At 40.0% G+C, this 25,051-nt stretch overlaps 3 protein-coding genes and 1 non-coding gene across 4 annotated transcripts; all 4 read left to right on the forward strand.

Annotated features, from left to right (window-relative positions):
* The first annotated feature begins 702 nt into the window (after positions 1–702).
* Positions 703–4,434, forward strand: rps13 (ribosomal protein S13). Its single transcript, XM_020636544.2, has 6 exons — positions 703–744; positions 1,275–1,323; positions 1,422–1,500; positions 3,282–3,451; positions 3,601–3,701; positions 4,355–4,434. The coding sequence occupies exons 1-6, from the start codon at positions 722–724 to the stop codon at positions 4,386–4,388; spliced, it is 456 nt and encodes a 151-aa protein (XP_020492200.1). The 5' UTR covers positions 703–721; the 3' UTR covers positions 4,389–4,434.
* On the forward strand, positions 3,974–4,101 carry LOC114920396 (small nucleolar RNA SNORA19). The gene has a single exon (XR_003808722.1). It is a non-coding gene; the product is annotated as a small nucleolar RNA SNORA19 (small nucleolar RNA).
* Positions 4,435–5,245: 811 nt separating the features above from the next.
* ppp1r15b (protein phosphatase 1, regulatory subunit 15B) lies at positions 5,246–10,112 on the forward strand. The gene is made up of 3 exons (XM_020636528.3): positions 5,246–5,681; positions 6,291–7,621; positions 8,856–10,112. The coding sequence occupies exons 1-3, from the start codon at positions 5,516–5,518 to the stop codon at positions 9,063–9,065; spliced, it is 1,707 nt and encodes a 568-aa protein (XP_020492184.1). The 5' UTR covers positions 5,246–5,515; the 3' UTR covers positions 9,066–10,112.
* Positions 10,113–17,934: 7,822 nt separating this feature from the next.
* Positions 17,935–24,668, forward strand: LOC136179691 (E3 ubiquitin-protein ligase TRIM33-like). Its single transcript, XM_065956776.1, has 9 exons — positions 17,935–17,998; positions 18,298–18,484; positions 18,638–18,753; positions 19,375–19,558; positions 19,662–20,266; positions 20,796–20,919; positions 21,150–21,224; positions 22,404–22,556; positions 23,780–24,668. Exons 2-9 carry the CDS (start codon positions 18,317–18,319, stop codon positions 23,975–23,977), a joined length of 1,623 nt encoding a protein of 540 aa, XP_065812848.1. The 5' UTR covers positions 17,935–17,998; positions 18,298–18,316; the 3' UTR covers positions 23,978–24,668.
* The last annotated feature ends 383 nt before the right edge of the window (positions 24,669–25,051 follow it).

The following is a 25,051-nucleotide window of genomic DNA, read 5'->3' on the forward strand; positions in this document are numbered from 1 at the left end:
AGGGATCTAGTCTGCTGGAAATATAAAAGTAGAAGAAGGTCCTCAGAACTTGTAGTTCCAGGGTCTTCTCTCTCCCAGGAACTAAATGGTTCCTGTGGCTCATTGTTGTCAGCATTTCCACCGCTGCCTAAATTCAAATTGATTCATTGATTAACAAATGGAAAGATGAGTGCTGGTGGTACAGAGGATTTAAAATGCCTCAAATGCTCAATTTGAAGCAAGACAGATTTTAAAAGCCATTGCAGAGATCTTCACTGAGTCCTTTTAAGGAAGATTTCTGAAAGATTTACAGTCACCAAAGTTTGAATATAGTAATTAAAGATGGTGTTTTAATGGAGGAGTTTGGCTTGTTCAGTGCTACAATTATTTTTATTCTTGGAAAACTGAAGTAGACCTGAGATTAACGACTTGTCCTTAATATCCTTGTTATCTATCTGGAGTGAAAACAATAGATCTATATAAAAATTGGTAACACACAATAAAATAATATAAACTTTGTAACAGAAAATATCCTAAAACTTTACAGCGAGTCCATATTTTGTCTTTAATGTTTGCCTTGCCAGGAGTTTAACGCACATTTCAACATCTTGGATCCACGCTTGTTTGACGTTGACTGGGCAGCGTCTGAAGAACGCTTCTCAACGTCATTGCGTCACATCCGACGCAGGCGCAAAATACCATTTTCTGTCGCGTGTGCGGCCTCTCTTCCTCTACCGCCATCATGGGTCGCATGCACGCTCCCGGGTGAGCTCTCCTTTTACGGTTTTAAACTAAAATATTGTGTCTCTGGATCGGATTTACGGGGTCGATATTGCTTGTAAACACGTTATGTATACAGGAAGACTAAAATTAATGGCTTTATTCAACATTGGACTGAGAAAAAGACTTAACAATACACAGCCTCAGATCGACATCCGTCTCCAGCTAGCTAGCATTAGCAATGCCCAATGGCTGCACACCACGATTCTGCTGGACAACTTAGGTTTCAAAGTTAGACAGTGACAGAAACGTGTTCGTATCCCAAATTATAGAGTTTTCCTGCTATAAATGATAGAAATACGCCATTGCAACGTAATTTTTTTTTGTCCAAGTATGTAAAGTAACAAGCACACTGTACCTAGCATTAGCCGGCCCACCAGACCTCGCTGGGTTGCAGATGATTTTCTTTCTTAATTTGCTTTATTATTTAATACACCTGTATTGCTGATATTAACGTATTGTCTTTCTAATCTTCTGATGTGTTTTAACTTATCTCATGATGTTGTTTCCCGCAGAAAGGGCTTGTCCCAGTCAGCTCTGCCGTACAGGCGCAGTGTTCCCACTGTGAGTATTAAGAAACCTGTGTTTGCCTTTGACAGTATATTAGAGAGAAACTATGCAGAGACTTGTTCAGGTGTTAATGACATAATCGATACTTTCAGTGGCTGAAGCTCACTTCTGACGATGTCAAAGAGCAGATCTTCAAGCTGGCCAAAAAGGGTCTGACCCCCTCTCAGATCGGTAAGTTTTAAAAGTTAAACTTAACTGTAGGTCCAGGGATTTACTAACATGGGACACATTTTTCTCTGCCACAAGACATGGCCACTTAAAATGTTTTACTAAATGAAATACTTTAGTGCCCCCCCCCCCCCCAAAGGAAAATAGATATGATTTACATAGTTGTTACAGGAATACATCAAATGAATCTGTTTTGCCTCAGTCGCTCCAAAAATGGAGGTCGGTGCTCTCAGAAGGACTTTGACATAAAACATTTAATTAATTGAATTCTCAGGCAGAATCCAAAGAAAGAACCTGATCACATAAATCACTCAAGGTTAATGTAATTGGGTGCAAAGGACTCTAGTGTCGACGCACATCTACCTTAAAATCATCCGTCTGTGTCCATTAAATTATATTTTGTGCATGTATATGTAAATAAACACAATGCCTAAAAGATAATCCCTCATAGTGGTACACAACAGTCAGTGTGGCAGTTAAATAGCGTCATTGGCTGAGGAAACAAAGCTCTTTTTGAGAGGACCTATTCAAATGAAGCTGATTCTGCTTTCTATGAAGGATGTAGTTATCCAGACCACATGCAGATGTAATAAATCAGATTTTAACTTGTGTAGAATTGGCTGAATGTTTGATGGACTGCAGAACAAGCACACGTTTATCACAGTGTGTCTTTGAAAACTGATGAGTAAGTAGTAATATCGTAAGTTTGTGCCCCATAAAAATCCAGAAAGTATATTTTTTTTGTGAAAGGGAAACTGATATAAGAAAAGTGCTCAATGCCTGTCAGGTCTTGTTGATCAGGTGGGACCTCTGTTAAATTTTACTCAATACTTTGTTAACAACTTGGCCAGACTTTTTCCACAACATTCATAAACTGTCTTTCAAAGCCCCCCCTAAAAAAGATATATATACTTGAATCCCAAATTGAAATCGCGTTGACAAAGCTTCACTGATTCTTCATAATAGATCCAATGAGGTCAGAGGAATCAATAATGTATTTTGCTAGTTTTAGTCTGTATAAATCATACAGACTATTTTTTTGTGGCACACTGGGAAAATGAGTGTGACGCCTGTTCACTGGAAAGAATTATAAAGTGGTATTAGTTCAGCACAACTTTCTTGCATGAACTGTTGAAAGACACCTGTATCAAGAAAAAGCAGTTTTCTGTAAGTCCTTTTAAAGGTTAAGATCTATATTAGTCATTGAGCATATGACACAATCTTTCTTTAAGAGACATTTAATAAAGGAACTTAAAACATGTTGAAGTTACTGTTTGAGCCAACACCATACAAAAAGAGCTGTTTGTCGGATTTTTACTTTAATGCATGACACCACTGAAGTTTGACATTTTTGTAGTTGCATTGTGTCTGCATCATTCTGTCTGCTACAGTTTGTAGTCTAGTTGATTAAGTATTTTAATAAATGACAGACTGCGGATGGGGCAAACTTCACGTTAACACTCGTACTTTCCATCATATGGGGACATTTGTCAAACATTTAAAATGGTCCTTTTATAAATAAAATATGTATTTTGATTGCAGCTTTTAGTGGAGAATGCTTTCTCATTTTTAATTTTATTTCCCCCCCCACTTTTTAAACTTTGAGTCTGTTAGCTTAGATAAGATGACTCATAGCTAATGCTCCAAGATTTCCTGTTGTCACCAACATTTAAGTTTTATGATACATTTCTCATAAGAAAGCTGACATGTGAAATGCATTCAGCCGTTTTTATGAGCAGCATCCAGTGTCGCTGTTTGAAGCCTTGTCTTGTCACATTGTCTAGGTGTGATCCTGAGGGACTCCCATGGTGTGGCCCAGGTACGTTTTGTCACTGGCAACAAGATCCTGAGGATCCTTAAGACCAAGGGTCTGGCCCCTGACCTTCCCGAGGATCTGTACCACCTTATCAAGAAGGCTGTGGCAGTCAGGAAGCATCTGGAGAGAAACAGAAAGGTACAAACATGACACCATCTATTTTATATTGCTTTTTTTTTAACACTCAAAGTTTTTAGGGGCAAATTTTCACCCAGTAAAGCAAGCTCTCTTATCATGAACATGCATTACACTTCATTTCCATAACTTTTATTTTACTGTGTTTGTAGGACAAAGATGCCAAGTTCCGCCTGATTCTCATCGAAAGCAGAATCCACAGGCTGGCCCGTTACTACAAAACCAAGAGAGTACTGGCCCCCAACTGGAAGTAGTACGTATCTGATCTGCTTTGGGAACCTTTTTTACTTGTTATAATTTGGTTTTAAATGCATTTTCCAACCTCTAAAATGTTGACTGATTCTGTATGTGGCTGAGCGGTAAACCTGCTGTTGTTTTTGAAGGCAGTTAAGTCAAATAAGAATTGGCTTATATAAATCTAATATTACTGGAAGTAATATTAGATTTGTTGTAATAACAGAATGCAAGTTGAACTTTATAATGTCTTAACAGCAAAACTGAACATGTTATACATTGACTCTAGAGATGCACAAATCATTGTCCTGCTCTTCCTTCATTGAGAGTTGTGATATTTCTGTTGTGCTAGAAAAAATGGAGGTAAATTAGCAGAGTGGCTACATGGTGCCACATCTGCCAGTCCCCTTCGTACAAAAGATTATACATGTTGTTTTCCACTGTTTGCATTGGACTGACTGACACTGGAATTTATTATTCTGCCTTGATCTAAATATATGAATTTGTTGCATTGAATTTAAACTACATGCTGATAATTTCATGGACAGACACTCATTTGTACTATTTTTTCCTCCTAGTGTAAACTTGTCCCCCCTCTCTCTCCTAGGAGTTACACTATGTTCACTTTTAGTAGTGCGCCCTCTAATGGTGTGTTTCTCTTTCTGTTTACAGCGAGTCCTCTACAGCTTCTGCTCTGGTGGCATAAACCCTACACTTTTTGGATAAAAAATAAAATGAGTTGAAATTGGAAATTGTTTGTCTTTCTTTGTTGAAATCATATACTTGTTTACAACTCTTCTGTAAGAGGATTTTAAAAGTTAAAAAAAATGTATTTGCCTCTTGAAAATATTTGCCTTTTTTCCCTTTTGTAGTACAAACAAGATTCTTAAGTTATCAAATTTTGAATTAAAGAAATATAGCAATCCATTTTTATTATTTTTGTTGTTTCATGTAAAGCTCTCTGCCTTTAGGAAGTGCTATGTATACAAAGTCATTAAAGTTGTTTGTCTTGTAAAGTAGTGTTGCCTAAATCATAGCACAGACAATAAATATGGGAAATGTAGATTTAATGCTAAGCAACAAATCGACAGTCAAATCAGAATGAGAAATAATTTTATTACCCAGGAGGAAACTTGTTTGTAAAAGTTGCTCTTACAATAAAGGAGCAGAAATGTAGTGATGAACATAGAAATAGGAATTAAGAGATAATTCAGTAAGTGAAAATGAGTCATTGCACAATCCTTTGGGAAACTATGGGACAGTGAAAGCCTTTGTGGATTTTGCCTTTCTTTATCTATGGGAGTTTTGAGAAATCCCTACAGTTTATTTCTGTCACCAATTTCGTTTTATAACCCCTATTTACTACTAAATGCACGTGAGGCCGCTTAAGGGCTTTCCTGATAGCTGAGGAAATTACGGGCACTTTCTATGCGTCACACTTTTGGTAAGGGGAGGCGGGGCTTGTTGCTGCGTACGTGACGCTTGGAGCGTGATAGCGACTGAATCCAATCAGAGCGCGGCCTGACGTCACGCTTGTTTATTTTAACGGACGCTGTTGCAACAGCGAGTCATTCACCTTTTACTACGACGACGAAGACACATCGACTGACAAAAAATGGAGAAAATACACGAGAACATTTGACTAAGGAGATCACAATATGGCGCGAACTTGCCAGAAAATGAAGCGACAGTACATCGACGCCTATCGGTCACTGACAAATACAAGAAATCTGTTTGTTTTTGTCGAAGAATACCAGAATACGTGAGGTCTTTCTTTTTTTTGTTTCTTTTCATTACCATCCCTGTCATCCACGGAGAAGAAAGGAGTACAACATGTCTACGATTCGTGGTTCCGAGGAGGGTTCTTGTGAACGGACGGCTCTGGAGAGGTTCGGTAGCGGAGGGATGGCTCTTCTTCCCTGGACTAAACAGATGCTCACCGTGCTGTGGGAACAGCTTCGGCTGCTGGTTCAGGTCATTTACTACACCTTCATGTCAGGTAAGAATGAAAAAACTCAAAACTTATTATTCAGTGTTATTCATCACCGTTAGTTAACCTTTAAAGTCCTCTCCTTTTATTTTGAAATTACAAGTTATAAAACTCGTTTTTTAGTAGATAATTCCCCTATTATCTATTCTTGTCAGAAACATAAACAAATGCTGGTCTTCATCTTGTTTACATCCTACAGTAATCCTTACATCAGCTCGATTATAAATATCCTTTTGTTTCTCTGTAACGCCAAAGATAGATTTATATCTCATATATATATTTATATCTGTTTGTTAAAAATGCTGATGCAACTTTAACCGGTCGCAGTTATTTAGTTTCGACTATTTCATAATGTGTAGCACTGCTGCTCACATGTGAACCTCACCTCTCATTAAATAAATCTTTTTTTAGTATCTAAAGAAATACAGATAGTTGTTTGAAGTCGATGAACTGCAGTGTTGGTCTTCCTGTTGCTGTAGAAAGAAGGAAGAGCATTTTTTAACTTGTGCTTGTTGTTTTTCTTATCTGGCTTTTTAATAACAGAGAATGCAACTTCAACACATTCGCAAACTTCAAACCCTTTTTAATGTCTTCCTCCTGATTTCCCCCCTCCCCCAGTTTTCCAGATGTTCCGGTTTGAGGTCCATCTGAGAATCACAGACGAGACAGGGCAACACATCCAGCACATGACCGCAGCGGCCAGCCAGACAGATTCCTTCCTGTTTTCCTCGCTGTTTGACGGAGAAAACGGTGTGATGGTCGGAGGTTCCAATCCCCTCTCTAACTTCTGTGCTGACGTCCCTTTCACCGGGAAATCGACTGCCGAGGCCCTGCTGTCCAGTCTGCGAGCCGACGACCTCTGCTGCGGATTAGTGGACGACTTTGTGTCCAGAACAACCAGCAAAGAAGACAACATCTTTCTGGGACACCAGTCCAGCTGGAAAATGGGCTTCCCCGGCGACTGGAACTTCTTTTTGTCGAGCAGTGACAGCTCCAACGACGGCTGCCACCAGAGTTGTGAGAAGAATTTCAAACAAGACACATCAGAGGAAGAGAGGAGCTCTCACTGGAGTAGTGAGGAAGACCACAACGTAGTAGAATTCGACAGTGAGGAAAGTAAGGCGCTTTGGGAGTCCCTGTCAAGATCCAGTGATCCCTACAACCCTTTCTTTTTCTCTGCCTGCATTTCAACAAACACAAACATGATGAAGAGTAAAAGTGGGGCAAAAGACGGCAGCGCTACTGACGTCATGTCAGTGAGCAAAGCCACCGAGGAGATGTTCGGGCCTCGAGGCCTGAACATCTGGGTCAGTCGCTCTGACAGCGAGAGCAGCTGGAGTAGCTGGGCCAGTTCGGACAGTTCGAGCCCCGACATCGACAAGGAGGAGAGCGAGAGGCTGCTGGACTTCTTCACCAGCCCAGAAGACCCCTACAATCCCATGTGCTTCACTGCCTGCACAGTCACCAACACATCAGCTAAAACCACCAACACCAGCACAGTCTCTAAACCCTCTCCTGCTCCTCCTCCCAAGTCAGACACAGACACCGAGGAGAAGACCAGCAGCTTCCCTCCTTCATCTGAGGAGGACGAGGAAGAGCAGCTCCTGTGGAAATCCCTCTGCCAAAAGGACGACCCGTACCACCCTCTCAACTTTCAGGCCTGTCTCCAGAGCTCCCCAACAACAACAACAACACTCCAGTCTGGAAAAGATCAGGCTCCCCCTGATGTTCCAGACACTAAAACCCCTCCCATGAAGAGCAAAAGATGTGAAAAAGAAGCTGAAACACCCCAAAAATCCAGAGCCAAAAAGCCCTCACTTCCACAGAGGGTGTTAAAGCAGCACTCCCATCCAGACAAAACTCTGGTACCCTGGAAAAGACCCGGACAAACACCTCCATCAAAGCCAGAGGAGAGGAAGGAAAACAAGGCTGGCAGCACCCAGAAAAAGGTCATTATTAAATTCTAATTTATAATTAAACTGCCTGTAAGGGTTAAACACAGCATCCAATGAGAGACATGTAGAGTCTGTCATAAGAACAGCTGTAAGTGCTCCTCCTAGTCTTAAGCACTGAAAAGGGGTTAAAACAGCAAAACAAAGGCATCACATACTTACATATTCAACTCTATTCAAATGGTTTTTACTAAACTTAAAACAATCTGGACTCTATCCCTTTAATTTGTAATGCAGAAAGCAGATACATGGGAGCGGTTAATCCCTTGATTTTAATTAAGTACATATTTCATAAGGGAGTGTCTTCTGCTGACTGCTGCAGTTTCTTTTGACACCGCCAGTCTAAGACGAGGTTTACTTCCTCCTCCAGCAGACATGTTAATGTGTTAGGCTGAGCTGTTGTTTGTTGTCGTTTAGCAACGCCGCTGGTCGTCATGACTAAGCCAGTCATGACTGCGGCAAGTCAGCAGAGAGCTCGACTTCCTCATGGACTAAATAAAGTTGCAGCAGTGTTGCAAAGTCATTGTAAAGCCGTGAGGATTAAAGGCCTGTTTCGTCAGGCCCCAAAACATAAAGCCAGAGGCAGAAAGACACAAAGTCTTTTCCTGATAACGAGCATAACTAAGAACTCTGCGGGCTGCTGGGAAAGTACATCATCTCTAAGGAGTCTGTGTTAGAGTTTTCTCAGTAACAAGCTGTATAACTTTGATATGACACCAGTATCAGTCTAATGATACTGATGCCTGTTTTGATACCATGACAACCATTACCATACCATTACAACCTATTGAGTCATTTTCTTGTTGCAGACAAATTCCTAAACATAACCAGCTCACCCTGCAACATGTTGGTAGTGTACCAAGTGTAAAGTTGCCGATGTAATTGTGAAATTTAGACAGTATGCAGGAGATTGGCAGCAACTTTTAATGGATTAATTCCTCTCCAATGGCTTTAAAAAGTATCAAAATGTTGACAGCTGTAATCAGTGTAGGGTGTTTATTACAAAAAGCCCTGGGTGAGATTAACCATCTTTATAGGGACTTTAATTTGAAGTTTAGAACCAGCAGCGGGCCATCAACCCAAGATCACACTTTAGAATAAATTCAGCATTTTTTAGGCATGAAACAACAAAAAGACAAAAATGTCCATTATATTGTTCTGACATCATGTCACCATCAGTATCCTTTTTACAGAATGTATTAAAATGTTGTCTTCATTTTCTGCTCTTCAGGTGCGATTCTCTCCTCTAGTCCAAGTCCACGTCATGCAGACCTGGCCGTTTGCCCGGCAGGCGTCTCGCAAAGGACACTGGGAAGAAATGGTTCGAGACCGGGACCGCTTCCGAAGGCGGATCCAGGAAACGGAGCAGGCCATCGGGCACTGCTTCACCCCGCCTCACAGAGAGAGGATGCGGGCGTATGTGGACGGTGCCTTGAAATAAAACACACACAAAAGAAAAGAGTCCTGAACACTGAATGTTTAATTTCCTTTTTTGGATGAGAACTCGTGATTGGTTGCAATGCAACAGTGATTTTTGATTTAGGCCAATTAGAAAATGGATGTTAGGCCAACTTTAATGTTGTGTGTGGAGTTGAACAACCTTGTACCTCAGAAGGTTTTTTTTGACATTGTGTGCACTGACTGACACTTTCTTCTATTAACCTCAGCATTACTGTGTGGAATGTTGTTTTTGTATGCCTTATATACTGACCTAGTAATGTAACTTATTTATGCCCTATGGAGCTTGTTGTTTATTTTGTACCTTTTTGTATCGTGTTTTCATACGTGTGAACAAACCTGAGTGGTGAATCTAGAGGTAACAAGTAGATCAGTGGTTTCTCAACTGGTGGGTCAGGACCCAAAAGTGGGTCGCAGAGCCGTTTTTAGTGGGTCGTGAATTTGTGCCTGGAAGAAAAAAGTTGTCAAGTGCTTTTTTTAAACAAGTTTGTGTCATTCAGTTTCTTCTTTTTAATTATTTTAGCATTTTTGACTTTATTGGATAGGACAGCTGAAGAGAGACAGGAAATATTGGAAGGAGAGATGAAATACAGAAAAGGGCAGAGTTCTGATTCTGTCACATATTTTGTTCAGTCTGAGGTCTAAACTGCGCAATCTTTCTTTAAATACATCTGATTGATCATTTTTCCCGACGTAGTAGTTGGTGGGTCCTGAGGCTCTACCGGTTGAGAACCCCTGACGTAGATTTTATCTTCTAAGCAGGCAGAGTTTTATGGTTCAAGGTGTTTGGAAAGTTTTAGCATGTCGGAGACAAATCATTAGTTCTGGTGCAATCCTGGTCGTCTTGTTCAAATCTTTGAGTTGTTTCAGATGTTGTTTTGTCTTGTAATCTATTTATTTTGTATTTTTTGTGATGGCACTGACTGTGGAGATGGACTTCTGTATTGTGATATTTAATGGAAAGATTCAAACACTCAGTTGTTCATGGCGACAACATGAGCCAAAAATAAAAACTTGTCAAAAAAGCTAATTTTGTCAAAAGGTGCTTTTTCAAATCAATCAAATCTGTCAGAATGAACTTCACTGTTCCCTGATTTTGGAAGTTTATAATCGAAGTAAATCAAGTTTTAAAAAAAGAGGGAGATGCGGGCGATACTTCAGATTGTTTCCTACCTTGCTAAGAGAGACAAAAAAAACAACCTTTTTTAACCCTGAACGTTTCTTCCTCATGCATGTGTATGCAAATGAAATGGAGTTGAGCGTAACGCTGAAATGGAGAACGTACAGAGTGTTCCTGAAATCTGAGAACAACACACACGTGATATGTTTTCACAACAGAGAGTGCATGTTACAGTAAACACGTTGGGACAAGTTGTTGGGAAATGTTCTTAGAAAAACAGAAATGTAACACCGTCAGCCTCTGGTCAAAGAAACCAGTTTAACCTCTCCCCCAGTTTGAACAAACCCAGTGTACACACCTGTGCATATCTGTCTGTGCACAGGTGTGTATAATGAGACTGCTGCTCACTGGACTGTGGACCTCCATGCTGGCACTCATTTTATGATCAGCTTCTTGGAAGATTCTAGCAGGAGGGGCTCTGAGGAGAAGATGTAGGTAAATGTCTGCCCATGGCGTGTTACAAAATACTCTTTATACAGGATCTTTTGCAGCACAGCTTAAAGTGTAGGACTCCATTATCCCCTTCCTTCTGATGATACAAAATCTGACTCTCTCTCTCTCTCTCTCTCTCTTTCCCTCCTCAACACTCACACACACACACACATACACTCGGGGCTTATAATTTCCCTGAGGGTCTGTGGGTCTCCGTGCTCTGACTGCTGTAAGGCTTTCGTAAGACAAGGGTTAAAAACACAGAGTATGATGAAATGACTTTCCAGGGGGATGAAATCAATTAACAGGTCTCCATCGTTCTCCCCTCCCACACACACACTCACACACACACGCACTCTGACACACACACACTCACACACACACACACACACACACACACTCTGACACACACGTTTACAGGGATGGTGCAAAGGTGAGCAATGTCTGACACTGTTGCTGTGTGTTGCTGTGTCAACTCAGCGGTGGGTCTTTTGCTGGTCTCGTCCCACATGGTGCTGCTGATGTAAATGAATCTCCTGCTGCTGCTGCATGCAAAGAGACAAAGGACCTTTGTTGAGGATCATGACTTGAAAGGACACTAAACGAACTTGATTTAAAAACATTGAATATCTAGTTAGCTTTCTATGCGAAAAGAAATCCCTCATGTTGGAATATTAATTCTCTTAGTTTGCATTTTATCTTTGTCACAAAGCTGGAGCGGTTTCTGTGTCGCTTCAGAAAAACCTCCTTGTTGTCATTCCTGCACAGATTTAAATCGAGGGCTCCATTTTCACAGAACTGTTTTCCAAATCAACTAAAACTCTGTTTAATAAATGGGAGTATTGCTGCAGCATATAAAGACATGAAATAAGGTGTTCAAACAAAAACAACAATAACATGTCAAGCCCAGAAATTCAAAACCAAGCAAGCATGAAGAAGAATGCCACAATGAATATATATATTATCTTTATATCAAAAGATAATACACATACCTCCGCCCCCTCACTAAAATACTGGAAACATTCATTTAACAGTCCAGGGTGTAACCCCAACTCTCGCCCAATGACAGCTGGGATCGGCTCCATCCCCCCATGAGATGAGAGATGAGATTCAACTTTATTGTCATTACACATATACAAGTATAGAGTAACGAAATGAGGTTTGACATCTCACCAGAAGTGCAAATAAGCAGAAAGTGCAAGAGTCTGTGCTATGTACAGTAATTACAAAATTTACAGATGTAGACAAAAAAAGTGAATTATTAGGTAAAAAAGTGAATTATTAGGTAACTAATGACTCTGAATGACCATGACTCTGAATGGGAAAAAGGGATATAGATGATGGATGGATATTCAGAAATGACACTTTTGTTTTATTATAGATAAATGCACATCAAGACCAACAGTCCAAGGATTGATGGGATTTGTAGGCTGTGAGCTGCAGAACGTTATAAGTGAGTTTTGGCTTTTTCCAACATTTGAAGACAGTAAAAGGTCCATGAGTTCATCCTTTCTTTTTGTTTTTAACATCAAATCCTTTGATTAATTAATAACCTGATGTTTTTCTTTCCCTGCTGATGGTTTTTAGAGCATGCATCTTTTATTTATTTGCAGCTATCAGGGGTTTTCCCATGATGCAACCCTGAAGAAGCCTCTTAGTCAGGAGGGTACGTTTCTTCGAAGGAGCTGTGCTGTTGTTGCTGGGGCTTTTGTAGCCGACCTGATTGCATCAACACTGAGTCAAGAAATGAAAAGGAATATGTGATGTTTGTTTTTCTATGGTATGTGAAGACAAAGCGACATTTTGATGAATTTGTTTGTCTATCTGAAGCAGCTTAACATGAGAATGACACTGGTGCGATAAAAGGAAAACTGTCTCCTTCACACTCACTTCCACTCTCCTTTTCTTCCTCATTTACTTTAAGCCCACTCCTCTCTTTGTATCTTTGTCTCCATCTTTCCCCTCCTCATCCTCTCCCAGCATCATTAGCTCTGTGGCCTAGGCGACCCCGTCTCCTGGCAACCGGCGGGAGTGGCGAGGGCGTTGAAAGGATTGCAGGTGATTGCAGCAGCGCCAGAATATCAGCAGCAGAGGCAAAGGGTTTTTCCTCCCAGACACACACACACACACACACACACACACACACACACACACACACACACACACACACACACACACACACACACACACACACACACACACACACACAGGGCTACCCCTTTACTCTCCTGCAAGAGGAGGCTGTTTTTTCACATTCGATTTAACCTTTTACTGAAGGAGAAATGTTCCCAATAAAATGCTAAAATCTCTTCAGAGAGGGCAACATAAGAAAGTCAGATGTAAAAAAAAAATCAACAACACACTTCTACATCCAGGAATGACATCTCCTGGGTCACAATTAGCTGATGATGCAATCTAGCAGCAGCTATTGTGTCTGACACCGACTCATGCAGACAGACTGCACAGAGTGCAAAACGCAACAAAGGCAAGCGTCCTGACTGGGCTTTGTTCGGTAGAAATGATCTACACCTCGTCTGTATCTGAAGAGTGTTCTTCAGAAATATCTTCACATGACTTTTAATCATGTACAGGACCAAACCTTTTCATCATGTCGGACATTGAACTAAACCATTATGCTATATTAACGTTAACGTTACATTATCTATATTATTATCATTTGTATTATCATCGAAATTGTTAAAGTCCAATCTGATGCAAGGTTTGGTTATTGTCAGTACATCATAATCAACACAGTTTGTATTTAATTTATACCCACTACCAACCCCTTCAAGGAAAATCTGTACCTACATTTCTAATATTTTCAACCAATCTGAATTATTTTTTAAGATTGTGCAGTTTGGACCCCAGAAGGTACAAAACACACAAGCTTCAATTCTAATTCACAGACCTTTTAGACACATTTCTTTCTCAGTGCACATTCTCTACCCTCTTTAGGGTCCTGACCCATCGGTTGAGAACCACTACATTAGCCCTTCAGATGCAGAGGGCCCACAAATGGTGCTCAAGTAAAAAGGGTAATGCAAAAAATATGAAGGTTTGCTTTTCATCTTTTCAATATTGGTCTTATAAATCCTCTACATCCTGTAAATTGAGCTTTTTTAATGTTTATTTTATAAATGTTTTGTTACTTTGTTGTTTTTAACTCTGCTTTGTAAGGTGACTGATTATTATTATTATTATTATTATTATTAATAAATTACTTTTCACCTCGACTAAATGAATTAATGACTAAATCTGCCACTGGTATTCATTTATCCTTTATAATTATTTTTAATTTGGCATATTTATGAACCCATTTTAACTTATTTAAGAAGAACTTATTTAATTGTTTTCATGTTTATTTTTATTTGTAGAACAAAGTAGGCATAATGTATGTTACATTTCATATTTTCAATATGTTTTAAAGCAGACTTATAAAAGTGTGTACATAAAGGCTACACTGTTCTTTGGATTTCATTGTGAAAACAAGCACTCTGTCAATAATCTTTTAAATAATGTCTAATGTACAACAACATGTGGACCCTCAGGGGCTTCAATATTTCACTTACATCCACCTGGTCTTGCTCAGTGATTAACTTAATGGACTTGAACGCCCCTTTCAGGGGCTCAACCTTCAGTAAATAAAGAGATTACTCAATTAATTTTAGGAAGCTAAATAAAAACAACACTTTCAGAGAATATCACTATTATATCTTGTGTGTCCGCAGCTCACTCCGCTCATTATGAACCAGACGGTATAGACATAATGTGACAACACTTCTTTACACAGAGTGCAGCTCCAAGTGCTTTAAAAACATCTGCATTCTATGTTCTTGTCAGATCTCCATAGTTTCTACTTTACCTCTAAATGTTCCTAATGTGTCACAAAATACCATCAGTGATTGAGACTTGTTTTAATAACGCTCAAATGTAGCCTACTGCGTCTCAATGGACTGGATATTAATGATTTAATCTGGCTTTGAAATGATATCCCCAGTCTAAGGTTTTAATTTCATCTTTAAAAAAAAACAACATATTTAATCCTGGTATATATTTTGATTAGTTTTTTTTATTTATTTATTTTTTACAATTTTAATTTTAACATTTTATCTATTATTTTTGTAGTTGAGCGAAATTTCCTTCATTGTTCTAATTTTCCCTCTTTAAATGGTTTTTCAAAAAACTCGAATTGAATAAAAATAGAAATCAAAACACATCACAGGCACGTAAAAAAGAATAAAACAGGCAATAAATAAAAGCAGGCGGGGACATTTTTAATATAAACAAATAATAAGAGTGATATTTAAGTGATAAAGTGAATAAAATAAAGTTTTTAAAGGAGAGTAAAATCCTTTGTCTGCTCTCATTCTATAAAAAGGAATCCAGTCATCATTGAGATTAGTCAAGCCGCTAAATTTAGGTCACCATGGCAACAAAATTCCTCTGTTTACTGTCTCAGTGCATTTAACTTGTTTGGCGCTTCCTTCCACACCCTTCTGACCATATATGGGCATACAGCATCATCGTGATCTCAGGCAACAGCTATGTAACTCTGCTGCCCTCGTGTGGCTAAACTGAGAGCTGCAGGGGCCCAAAATGGACAGGGTTTAAATGGGTTGCTTCTCCTTTGTGCCTCAAAATCTTCCTCTTAATAGAGGAAAAGACACAACCAGCTTTAAGCCATGCTTTTTCATTTAGGCTGTAATCATCTAACTCTCTCCTGTATCTTTCACTATTTATTAAAGCTAGTAGAGAAGAAGAAGAGAACAGTTTGTGGCATTAGCACACATATTCTGTTTACCAAGATGTGGAGGCAATTGTTTTTTTAACCCCTTTTATGGTCCTGCCTTTGCCAAGATTATTAAACTAGGAAACAACATGCTCAAGTAAAGTCACCAAATAGCTTGTAAACAGGGGAAATCATCCTCAGTAATCCAACCACTAAGCTGCTTTCATGAGATTCCCCGCTCTGATCCTGCTGATGAACCAGCCTCAGATTAACCTGCAGCAGTAGTCGTGTCATCGAGGATCTGAGATTATGATCTCAAAAAAGTCAATCCCAATGTGTTTGGGCAAAGAGCAGTAGGATTTATAAACTTGCTTTCATCATTTGACCAGAGTCCTTGTTGTATTTTCAGGAACCATAGACACATTTCTCCCAATAGTACCAAAGACTTTAACTCATACAGGAACTTCCAGCCATTGTTTCCAATGAAGTTTTATTCTGGGGATGAGGCAAGCAGCTGCTGTACTCAACCTATCATAAATGTTCAGCATGTCAGGTACTTTTGGAGAATCCTTTGGGCGATAAAACGTCATCCCCAGCTCTTAGACCCTGGTCCCTGCAGGTTCTCCAAAAGTCCCTTGTCCCGGGGGAAAGTTCCCTGAGTTGTTTATCTGGTGGGGGTGTCAAAGTGTTTCAGTGTCAGTCTAATGGGATTTCTCAGCACAGAGAGGAATGTTTAATCATCATCATAATCATCATAATGTTTAATGTGTTAAAGTGACATCACTGTTCAGTTCCCATCATTCTGTCAGTCAGGGTGAATCAACAAAGTTAATTTAGGATGGTGTGAAACCCTCAGACTCTCAGTGTTAGAGCTGGGGCTTATCATGCTAAAGTTAGCCTCACTTGTGTGATTCACCCAACAGCAACATATTTATCATAGTAGAAGAGAAAACTAATGTTAACTTCTAAGGCGTACCTCCTCTGACTGACCTTTAACCTAGCAGAACTCCAGGGCTGAGAAACTGAGTCGAAGCAGAAAATCTGCAATGTGCCAATTAAAGGCGTCTAGCTATAGTCTCGTCTACTCTGTCGCCCCCTGGTGGTGCAACGAACTACCAAACTATATTGGCTCTGCAGAGTCCCTTTGTACCTCTAAGAGAAAAGAAAGACCTGGCTCCTTATGAACACCTATACTCACTAAATCATATTCATGATGATGATGACGGTATTTAGGATGTTTCTGATTCTGATTAGAACTCTTTGGGAAATGGATCGAGCCAAAAGGTAAAAGCATCCAAGAAGTAAGTGAAATGATCATCCTAGAACAGTACTTGAGAATGTTATCCCCTGAAATTCAGGTTTTGATCAAAGACCATGACGCTGATTCAGCAAAAAGGTTCCTTTTCTAAAGCACAACTAAGTTTTTCATAATCATCTAACAAGAAGAAATCAATATTAATGGAAGACATTTTTTCTAAAAAACATGTCTGATAGGGGCGATGGTGGCGCAGTGGTTAGTGCGCGCGCCCCATGTATAGAGGCTGTGGTCCCCCAAGCGGGTGGCCCAGGTTCAAATCCAACATGTGGCTCCTTTCCTGCATGTCATTCCCTACTCTCTCTCCATGATTTCCAACTCTATCCACTGTCCTATATCTCCAATAAAGGCATAAAAAAGCCCAAAAATAAATCTTTAAAAACCCCAAAACATGTCCTGTTGCTCCCACTGCTTCGTCGACCACATGTGAATGTATATGAATGGGATTAGAGACTGATGGAAAATTTACGCAGCAGCCTCTGCCATCAGTGAGTGAATGTGTAGGTGTGACCTGCGGTTTAACGGCACTTTAAGCAGTCAGAATGACGAGAACAGCGCTGTACAAGCCCGAGTCCATTTACCATTTAGTTAAAATACTTCCTACAGCATTTTGGACAACTGGAGCCGTCCGATAGCATCTTGGCTGGGGAAGGAAAGAGAGTTTGATTCCCCTATAGCTCAGTGTTTGGCTCCAGACTGAAAAGAGAGAAGAAGAGTTATGATGAGAGCAGACAACAGATAGAGTAGAGATGCATTTACATACTGCTGGTCGGTTATTCAAAACTTTATAGCCTCTGGACTTATCATTGGTTAGAATGAAAACGGTGTGAGCTACCTCTGTTTGTACCTCAAACCCAAAAAAATGATATTTCCCACCACTGAGTATGAATCAGATTCAACTGTATGGGAAATTCTTTTAAACTATCAAATGGATGTGCATCATTTCATATTTGATGCTAAAAGCCTAAAAGCCGTGTTTTTCATTCATTTTATCTGCAAGTGAAAGACAGACATTAGCATCACATTATTGGTTAAGATCTTACATTTATGCTTACCTTAGCTTGCCTCTGCAGTGTTCTGTCCTGAATGTCAGGGGGCCGAGCTCTCCACCAATCAAATCATGAATATTCCCCTTGATACTGGACACATGGCGAAGTTCCATCCCTCTAATCCTCAGCGCACATGCACCTATACCTGGAAACACTCACCTGGCTTTCTGAAACAGACCTCTTGATTTTCATTGCTTACAAACACATTAAGGTAAGGCACATTTTTACAATTAAACTTCACCCTATGCATGTAAGTTGTTAACCTTTGTGTAATAGTTATGCACACAATGTTCTCCCTGCATGCATACTTATTGATTTGGTGTGTATAGCTATTATTTTGAATATATAAATGAGCAGTTTGATTCGTCTGAAAATTGCACTTTGACCAGTTCTTTGGTGGCTCTCTGTTTGTTTTGATTCTTATATTTTGCTGTCATATATGAGCACACAGGAGATTGCGAACTAGCTTCATCCTCTTCTGTGTTGTCTGTGCTGGTTTTTCACCCCAAGAGGCCCCGATCTCCTGGAGATGGCACACCTGCCTTTCAGAAGCCATAGCAACTTTCCCCAAAGACGGGCCACCCTGTTTCCTGAGGTAGCCAGGTGTAGAGTCACGCTGACACTGGAGGCCGAGTCATGGGAGACTGGTTCACATCCAGCAACAACAGCAGAGGAGCCAAGCCTCCCAGCAGAACAAGTAAAAGACACAGACGCTGTACTATTTAACAAATGGCTGAGTTTTACTGTGTTGTTGGATTGGAAGAAGACATGTCAAATAATTACTTATATGTAACGTTAACTATTATATTTCTCAGATGTGAATGACACCAAATCTCTATCTTTTAAATAGCTCTGCACGTCTGGATCCTGTGTAATAAAAAATGAGTCTTGCAACGGAAAGATAACCACAGCCTCTCCTTCATCTGAAAAACAACAAAAACTCTCAGCTTTATTAAAGAGATTAAGGTAAAGTAAAAGAACATGTTAGGCCAACAGAACAGCATGGAAATCATATTTAGAGGAGTATTTTGAGATTTAAGGATATATCATTCTTCTCTTTCTGTCAAGAGTTTAATTGGGAGAATGTGTGTACATAAGGAGCTGAAACAGGGAGGAGCTTAGCTTAGCATCTTAGCTTAGCATTAAGAGTGAAATAAAAGTTTGATCATAATTAGGGTGTTTGTAGACAGACGAGAGACACATGTTAGAAAACCACAGTGAAGTGTATTGAACATAATATGTGACCTTTAAAAATGGCCCTTTAGGCTTTCTGTAGTTGTTTTGTGTGCTCTCAATCAGGAAGCTGATGTTCATTTGTTTCCTAATTTGCTGATTTAGAGCTGATATCTTACAGGTTGAGCGGTTGTAGGCTTGTAGCCACCTTGTATTTAAGATGTCCTGCCTGTTTTAAGAAACTATTTGCATGACGAAGGTCCAGTACAAGTTCCCGATAGGCCACATGTGTTTACAAGACACTGAATATGTGATGAAAAAGCTTACCCAACCAAAGTAAAATGTCTTGCTAGTGCAATAAAACATAAACATAGAATTACAGTATTCATCTCTAAGCCTTCATTTATTCCTCAGGATTCACCCAGAGGCCCAAAGAATTCTGGGTACTTCCTGCATACCTGTAGTGAGCTTGGAGCAACTGAACCTGCAGTCTGTGTCCTTATCATGTCTGCAGCCAGTGGTGTCTCTGGTGCGACTGCCATGCCAAACACAAGCAAAGATCCACAACGACGTCTCCTGCTTGAGACATCCTCCTCAGGTATAAAGACAAAGATTAATAAATGTACAATAAAAGTATTTTAGGGATTATTATGAGCACTCTTTGATGATTATCGCTCTCCTCTCCTTGTCTTTTTCTGTAGCCTGGATTCAGTGAAAATGAGGACGATAGTTTGGATATAACTGAAGCTTCTCTTCAGTCTAAACCTGCAGAATCGTCAGATTTCAGTCGACCAGAATCATCCTCCTGGACTGAACCCTACTGTCCCGACAGCTCCCCCTCTGAAGGACCAGAGCAGGACTCGGGCTTTGACTGCGAATCTAACCCGGATCAGCCGTACATCCTGTTTGAGTCTGCATCGGAGGAATGGGATCTAGATGTAAACATTGACTCAGAGACGTTTTATCTGGACCCAGATCCAGAGCAGACGTTGGTGATAGAACTGGATCCAGAGCCAGAAATGGATCAGGATCAGTCCCTTGAGCTGGAGGACGAACCTGAAACAAACTGTGAAGTAGATGAAGTACAAATGGAAATCAGTGACGATCAAACACCCGATCAGTGCTGCTCTCAGGGGGGCGGAGACTCATGTATCCAGCAGCCTGGACCTGGATCAGGGCCTGAGGAGATGGAGAGTGACGACTTCTGTGCTGTTTGTCTGAATGGAGGAGATCTGCTCTGCTGTGACCACTGCCCTAAAGTTTACCACCTGGCCTGTCACATTCCCCCTCTCATCAGCTTCCCTCTGTGAGTGCTGTGTGGAAACCAACCGGTGATACATTTATTCAGATACTGCACTTTGGTTTAACAATTATTTAGACTTAAAGGCAGGGTTGGTAATTTCCTCCAGATGCACTTTTTCAGATTTTGGTTGAAATTGTCTTTAGGTCCTGACAGAAATTTATTAATTTCATTAACTCGTGTGCTCTGAAAAAGGAATGAGGAAAATCCGTCATCTGTAGCAGTTGTAAGCGTGTAAAAACTTTGACCAATATCTGCCACGAGGTACCAATCTGATGAACCAATCAGGCCTCCCTGTCTCCCTGCTCGCTCTCTTTTTAACTTTTTATCTGGCAGATCGGATAAAAGATCCGACCTGTGACAAAAATCCGTGATTCAATCAGAAACATGACTTTTGTGATCTGTTGCCCTCACTAGTCAGATGAGGAATCTGATCCATTGTAGATTTTTTTGAATTGCCCCCCGGGGACAAATTAAGTTTTTTGAATTGAATTGAATACTGCTTATCCTAACAGAGCTCCTGTGTGTCTTACAGAGGCGACTGGGTGTGCTCGCTCTGCAGAACGGACCAGGACCCCGAGGTGACGTACGACTGTGAGGACACACACTCCTGTGGTGGAGTCAGAGCTCCGTACACACTGTCAAACCAGGATCAGAGGGTGAGCCGTGTGATTTCTGTGCTGCTTTTTGAGTCCCATCAGATGCTAAGGAGTAGTACTGTTTGTGTAGGTAGGACAAAGGCTATACCTAAATGTAGAACCCAGCACCCTAAAGAAAGCTATAATCATGTTATCAGAGCATCCAGAGCATCAAAATAACATTTGATTCAATAAGTAAATGATCAAGTGTTTTCAGTGACTGTGTGTGTTTGTGTGTTTTTCTTGTGCAGAGGTGTGTGAAGCTGACTCTGCTGTTGTATTGTCACACACTCAGCGCTCCGTTCCATGAACCTGTCAGCCCTCTGGTCAGTCCGACAGTTCATCACTTCAAATACAAACTGTGACATGTTTATCTTTATTTTAAAATCATATCAGATGAAATACTCTGACAGTCCTAAATAACATTCATGTTACTACAGAACTGTGCAGGTATGTGTCACAAATACTTAAGGATTTATTTATTTATTTTTAGCTTATAGCCCTTACATTTATTTAGACATTACAGTGGATAGAATAAGAAATCAGGGAGGGAGAGTATTGAATAACAAGTAGGAAAGTAGCCACTGGTCTGTCCACAGCTTATTTATTCATATTTGTAAAAGGACCATGTGTAATATAAAATATATAAAATGTTGCCATTTAAGGCATTGAACCAGAGTTAGCTTAGAGTTGGTTAAGATCTGCAGTCCCCCTTCTGTACATGGGGCGCGGCACAAATGCTAGTCTATCAGCCTTAGCAATTATCAATTAGAATATGAATAAACCAGATATCTGTACCTCAAACTCCCAACAGCAGCTCTCATTTAGAGCACTTAACATAGCAAACATTCACAGGCTGTTCAGTTAAACAGTTACATTTAGGTTTGGGTTTGAAACATTTGGTAGATTCTCGTGTCTTTAGGCTACATAGTTTGCAGACTTTGAGTAGTCAACTTAAATCTTTGTAGTTCAGCTGTGAACCCCCCTCTGATCTGTCAGGACCGGCTGTGTCATGCTTTACTGATATAACAAGATGATGCATCTGAAATGCATTCAGGCTGGCTGAGCAGAGACTCAAGAGACAATAAGGCCAATGCTGTAAAAACTGGATCAACACAAAGTGCAACTGAGGAGCCGATGTTGTTCAGAGAAATGCAAGCTCATTATAACTCATATTTCTGAGATTCTTATCTCGTAAATACAGAAAGTCAGAGCTGATTTTATTTTCTCATGGGGAATGCCACGCGCTCGTGTATATAATCTACATAAAAAAGAATACAAAGTCAGAGTCTTATTTCAAGTCCAATAGCCCAATCCACAGGTCATCTTTAAGACTCTGCATGGCAACAACATGACAGCAGTATATGTAATGGTTATGATAACCTAAATAGAGAAATCTTTACTGTGCATACAAAATGTTCTACTTAACCCCTGTAACAGACAGAGTGGTTAAAATGAAAACAATGTCCATGTACGATGATCTAATGTCTGTAAATTCGCTCCAGGCCAGAAACTACTACCAGATCATAAAGAGGCCCATCGACCTGTCGGTGATCCGCAGGAAATTGGACAAGAGCAACACGCTGCACTACTTCACCGCCGAGCAGTTTGTCGATGACGTCCTGCTGATGTTCAAGAACTGCTCCACCTTCAACTACGTGAGTTTGTCATAAGGTCATTAGTGTCAGAGGTGGATTTCCAACTTTAATCTAATTTCTAGTGTAAGTGAATCATCTGTGAACTGTAGCCTGCAGGGAATAAGTTCCACATGTATCGAACTGGGACACATTTCCACTTTTGATTTCTGTAGGTAGAGACGGCCAATCAGGCTGTGTCAGGCTGCCAGTGAATACAAAACCTCAGGTGTTATTTCTAAAAGTCAACCGCCATGATGTCAGCTCCATGAGGCTCTTCTCTTTGAGCTACAACTGTAAATGCTAACATCAGTAGACCGATTTCATCACTATGATCAGAATGAGAAATACTTTAATAATCCCTAGAGTGTAATTCTAGGGTTGAAAATGTTCTTGTACAGAATTAAAAAGGTATGAGATATAAGTGATCACAATGCTAAGATGTGTATTGTTTGTATGATGTGAACCATGATCTAATGGTTTAGCGTGTAAGCGATCTGATATTTGATTATCACACCTTTCAAATAACAGCTAAGCCTAATTATAATGTTTAAAGAGGACATATTATACTCCTTTGTCACCTTTTCAAACAGTCCCCTTTGGTCTAAATGAAACATCTGCGCTGTGCTTTGGTCAAAATATAACATGAATCAAGCACCAGAGGAGGTTTGTGACCCTTTATAAACCAGCTCTCTCAGAACACTCTGTTTTGGTGTGTGTGTCTCTTTAAATGCAATGAGCCCCCCCTGAGTTTTCTCACATCACTCCTTTGCTAGCGAGAATAAAAATAGCAGACGTGCGCACAAGTTTTGTTCTAGGCTGGGGGTGGAATCCATGGGCGGAGGGTATTTTTTTTACCATAATCCCATTGTGACGTCACAAGGAGAGCACATTTGAAATTTTCTCTGTGTTGTAAGACTTATGCAGACCACAAACAAAGGACTGAATGGGTTTATTTCACATTTTGTGGGTCGGTAGACACTCAGGTTACCCAAACCAAATGTTATAAAACATAGTGAAAGTGGATTGTTCATAATATGTCTACAAAATATGTCATTTATTAGCAATCAGATCTTTAAATACCTTCTGCTAAATGTTTAAATAAACCAGTGTGAGAGCCTCTGAAATGATGTAAAATGAGTTTGAACTAGTCTGCTGTTTGTCGAGTACACGCGGATGAATTAAGTTTTAAAATGAAAAATAGCTTTTGATAATTGTTGCTACATTAAACTCTCTTTGCTGTGCAGCCAGACTCCGAGGTGGCTCAGGCCGGTCGAAACCTGGAGCTGTTTTTCTTGAGCAAGCTGAGGGAAATTTTTCCCGATCCAACGTTTCTGTCGGCCTGCCGGGACAGAACGGACGGAGCTCGCCTTCAGTGGCTCAGGAGGAGGAGGAAGGAAAACTACAAGAGTCACGCATCAAGCGGGAAGAAATATTTACTGTGACTTATCTATTCTCACTACACGCAGGGTTGTTTTTTTTTCTTACCTTAAAACATTTGAAAAAGAAGAACATGTAGAGTTGAAGTACAACGACCAGAATTTACAAATTATCACAGGAACTAAAGTAAATCGAATGTATGGATTCATGTCCACTTGGGGCTTCAGTATAATCCCAACCTTCCCAACCATGTAATGTTGTGGAAACTATAAATAAACATAAAAACAAATCAGATCCATCTGGTTACTAAAGTTCTGACTTACTTTCAGCTTAATGATGGAAAAAATGTCCTTAAAATAATGTGAGAAATATTATCAGTAAATAGCAACAGAGTGGATTTTTTTAAATCTTTATGTTACATCAAAATAAGTTCATCTTAAAGGGATATGACGTCAAGTTTTTGTCTAAAAAGGCTTTACGGTCTCAACTGGTCATGAGCCACTCCAGGCTGTCACTGTGGCAGTACTTTACTCTTCCACCAGGGGGCGAGCTTTCATCTAAGCCTTTATATGGGAGCCATATCTTCTAAACATGCTGTCAAAGGTTAAAGAATATTTAAGGACGAAAAATATAAATGGCTTAATAAGCAGAAATATGTCACTCAAACATAAAAAGTTAGATCAAGTTTTTACCTTTGATAAAAAGCTGAGCAAATATTCTTTTTTTATTAAATCTGCTCTGTGGATTCATCCATCAGACGTGTCAGCCTCTGTTTGTCCTGGACTCTGCTGCACTTATTGGTGGTCTCTGTTCATTGTGTGTGTTGTTACTGTCAGTTTGATAGTGCTTTTCAATATACAGCTCTTAAAAAAATGAAATTCCTCTTCTTAAGACGGTTTGTTCTTCCAGGATTCACCTCGATCATCATTTGTCAAACAGCAAAGACCACAAAGTGACTGCATGCCTTCTGATAGTGCAGACATTTAAGCCAGGAAAGCTGTCATAAAGTTATGCCAAAATGCTCCACTATGAAATATAATCCTTCAAGAAAGCTGCACCATATGTGATATTACTCCCTACAGCTTATAAAAAAATTCAAAATGGACAAAACCTTGCTGATAAACCGGCTCCATGCTGAC

This window comes from Labrus bergylta, chromosome 7, assembly GCF_963930695.1.
Source record: "Labrus bergylta chromosome 7, fLabBer1.1, whole genome shotgun sequence".
Classification (NCBI taxonomy): Eukaryota; Metazoa; Chordata; class Actinopteri; order Labriformes; family Labridae; genus Labrus; species Labrus bergylta.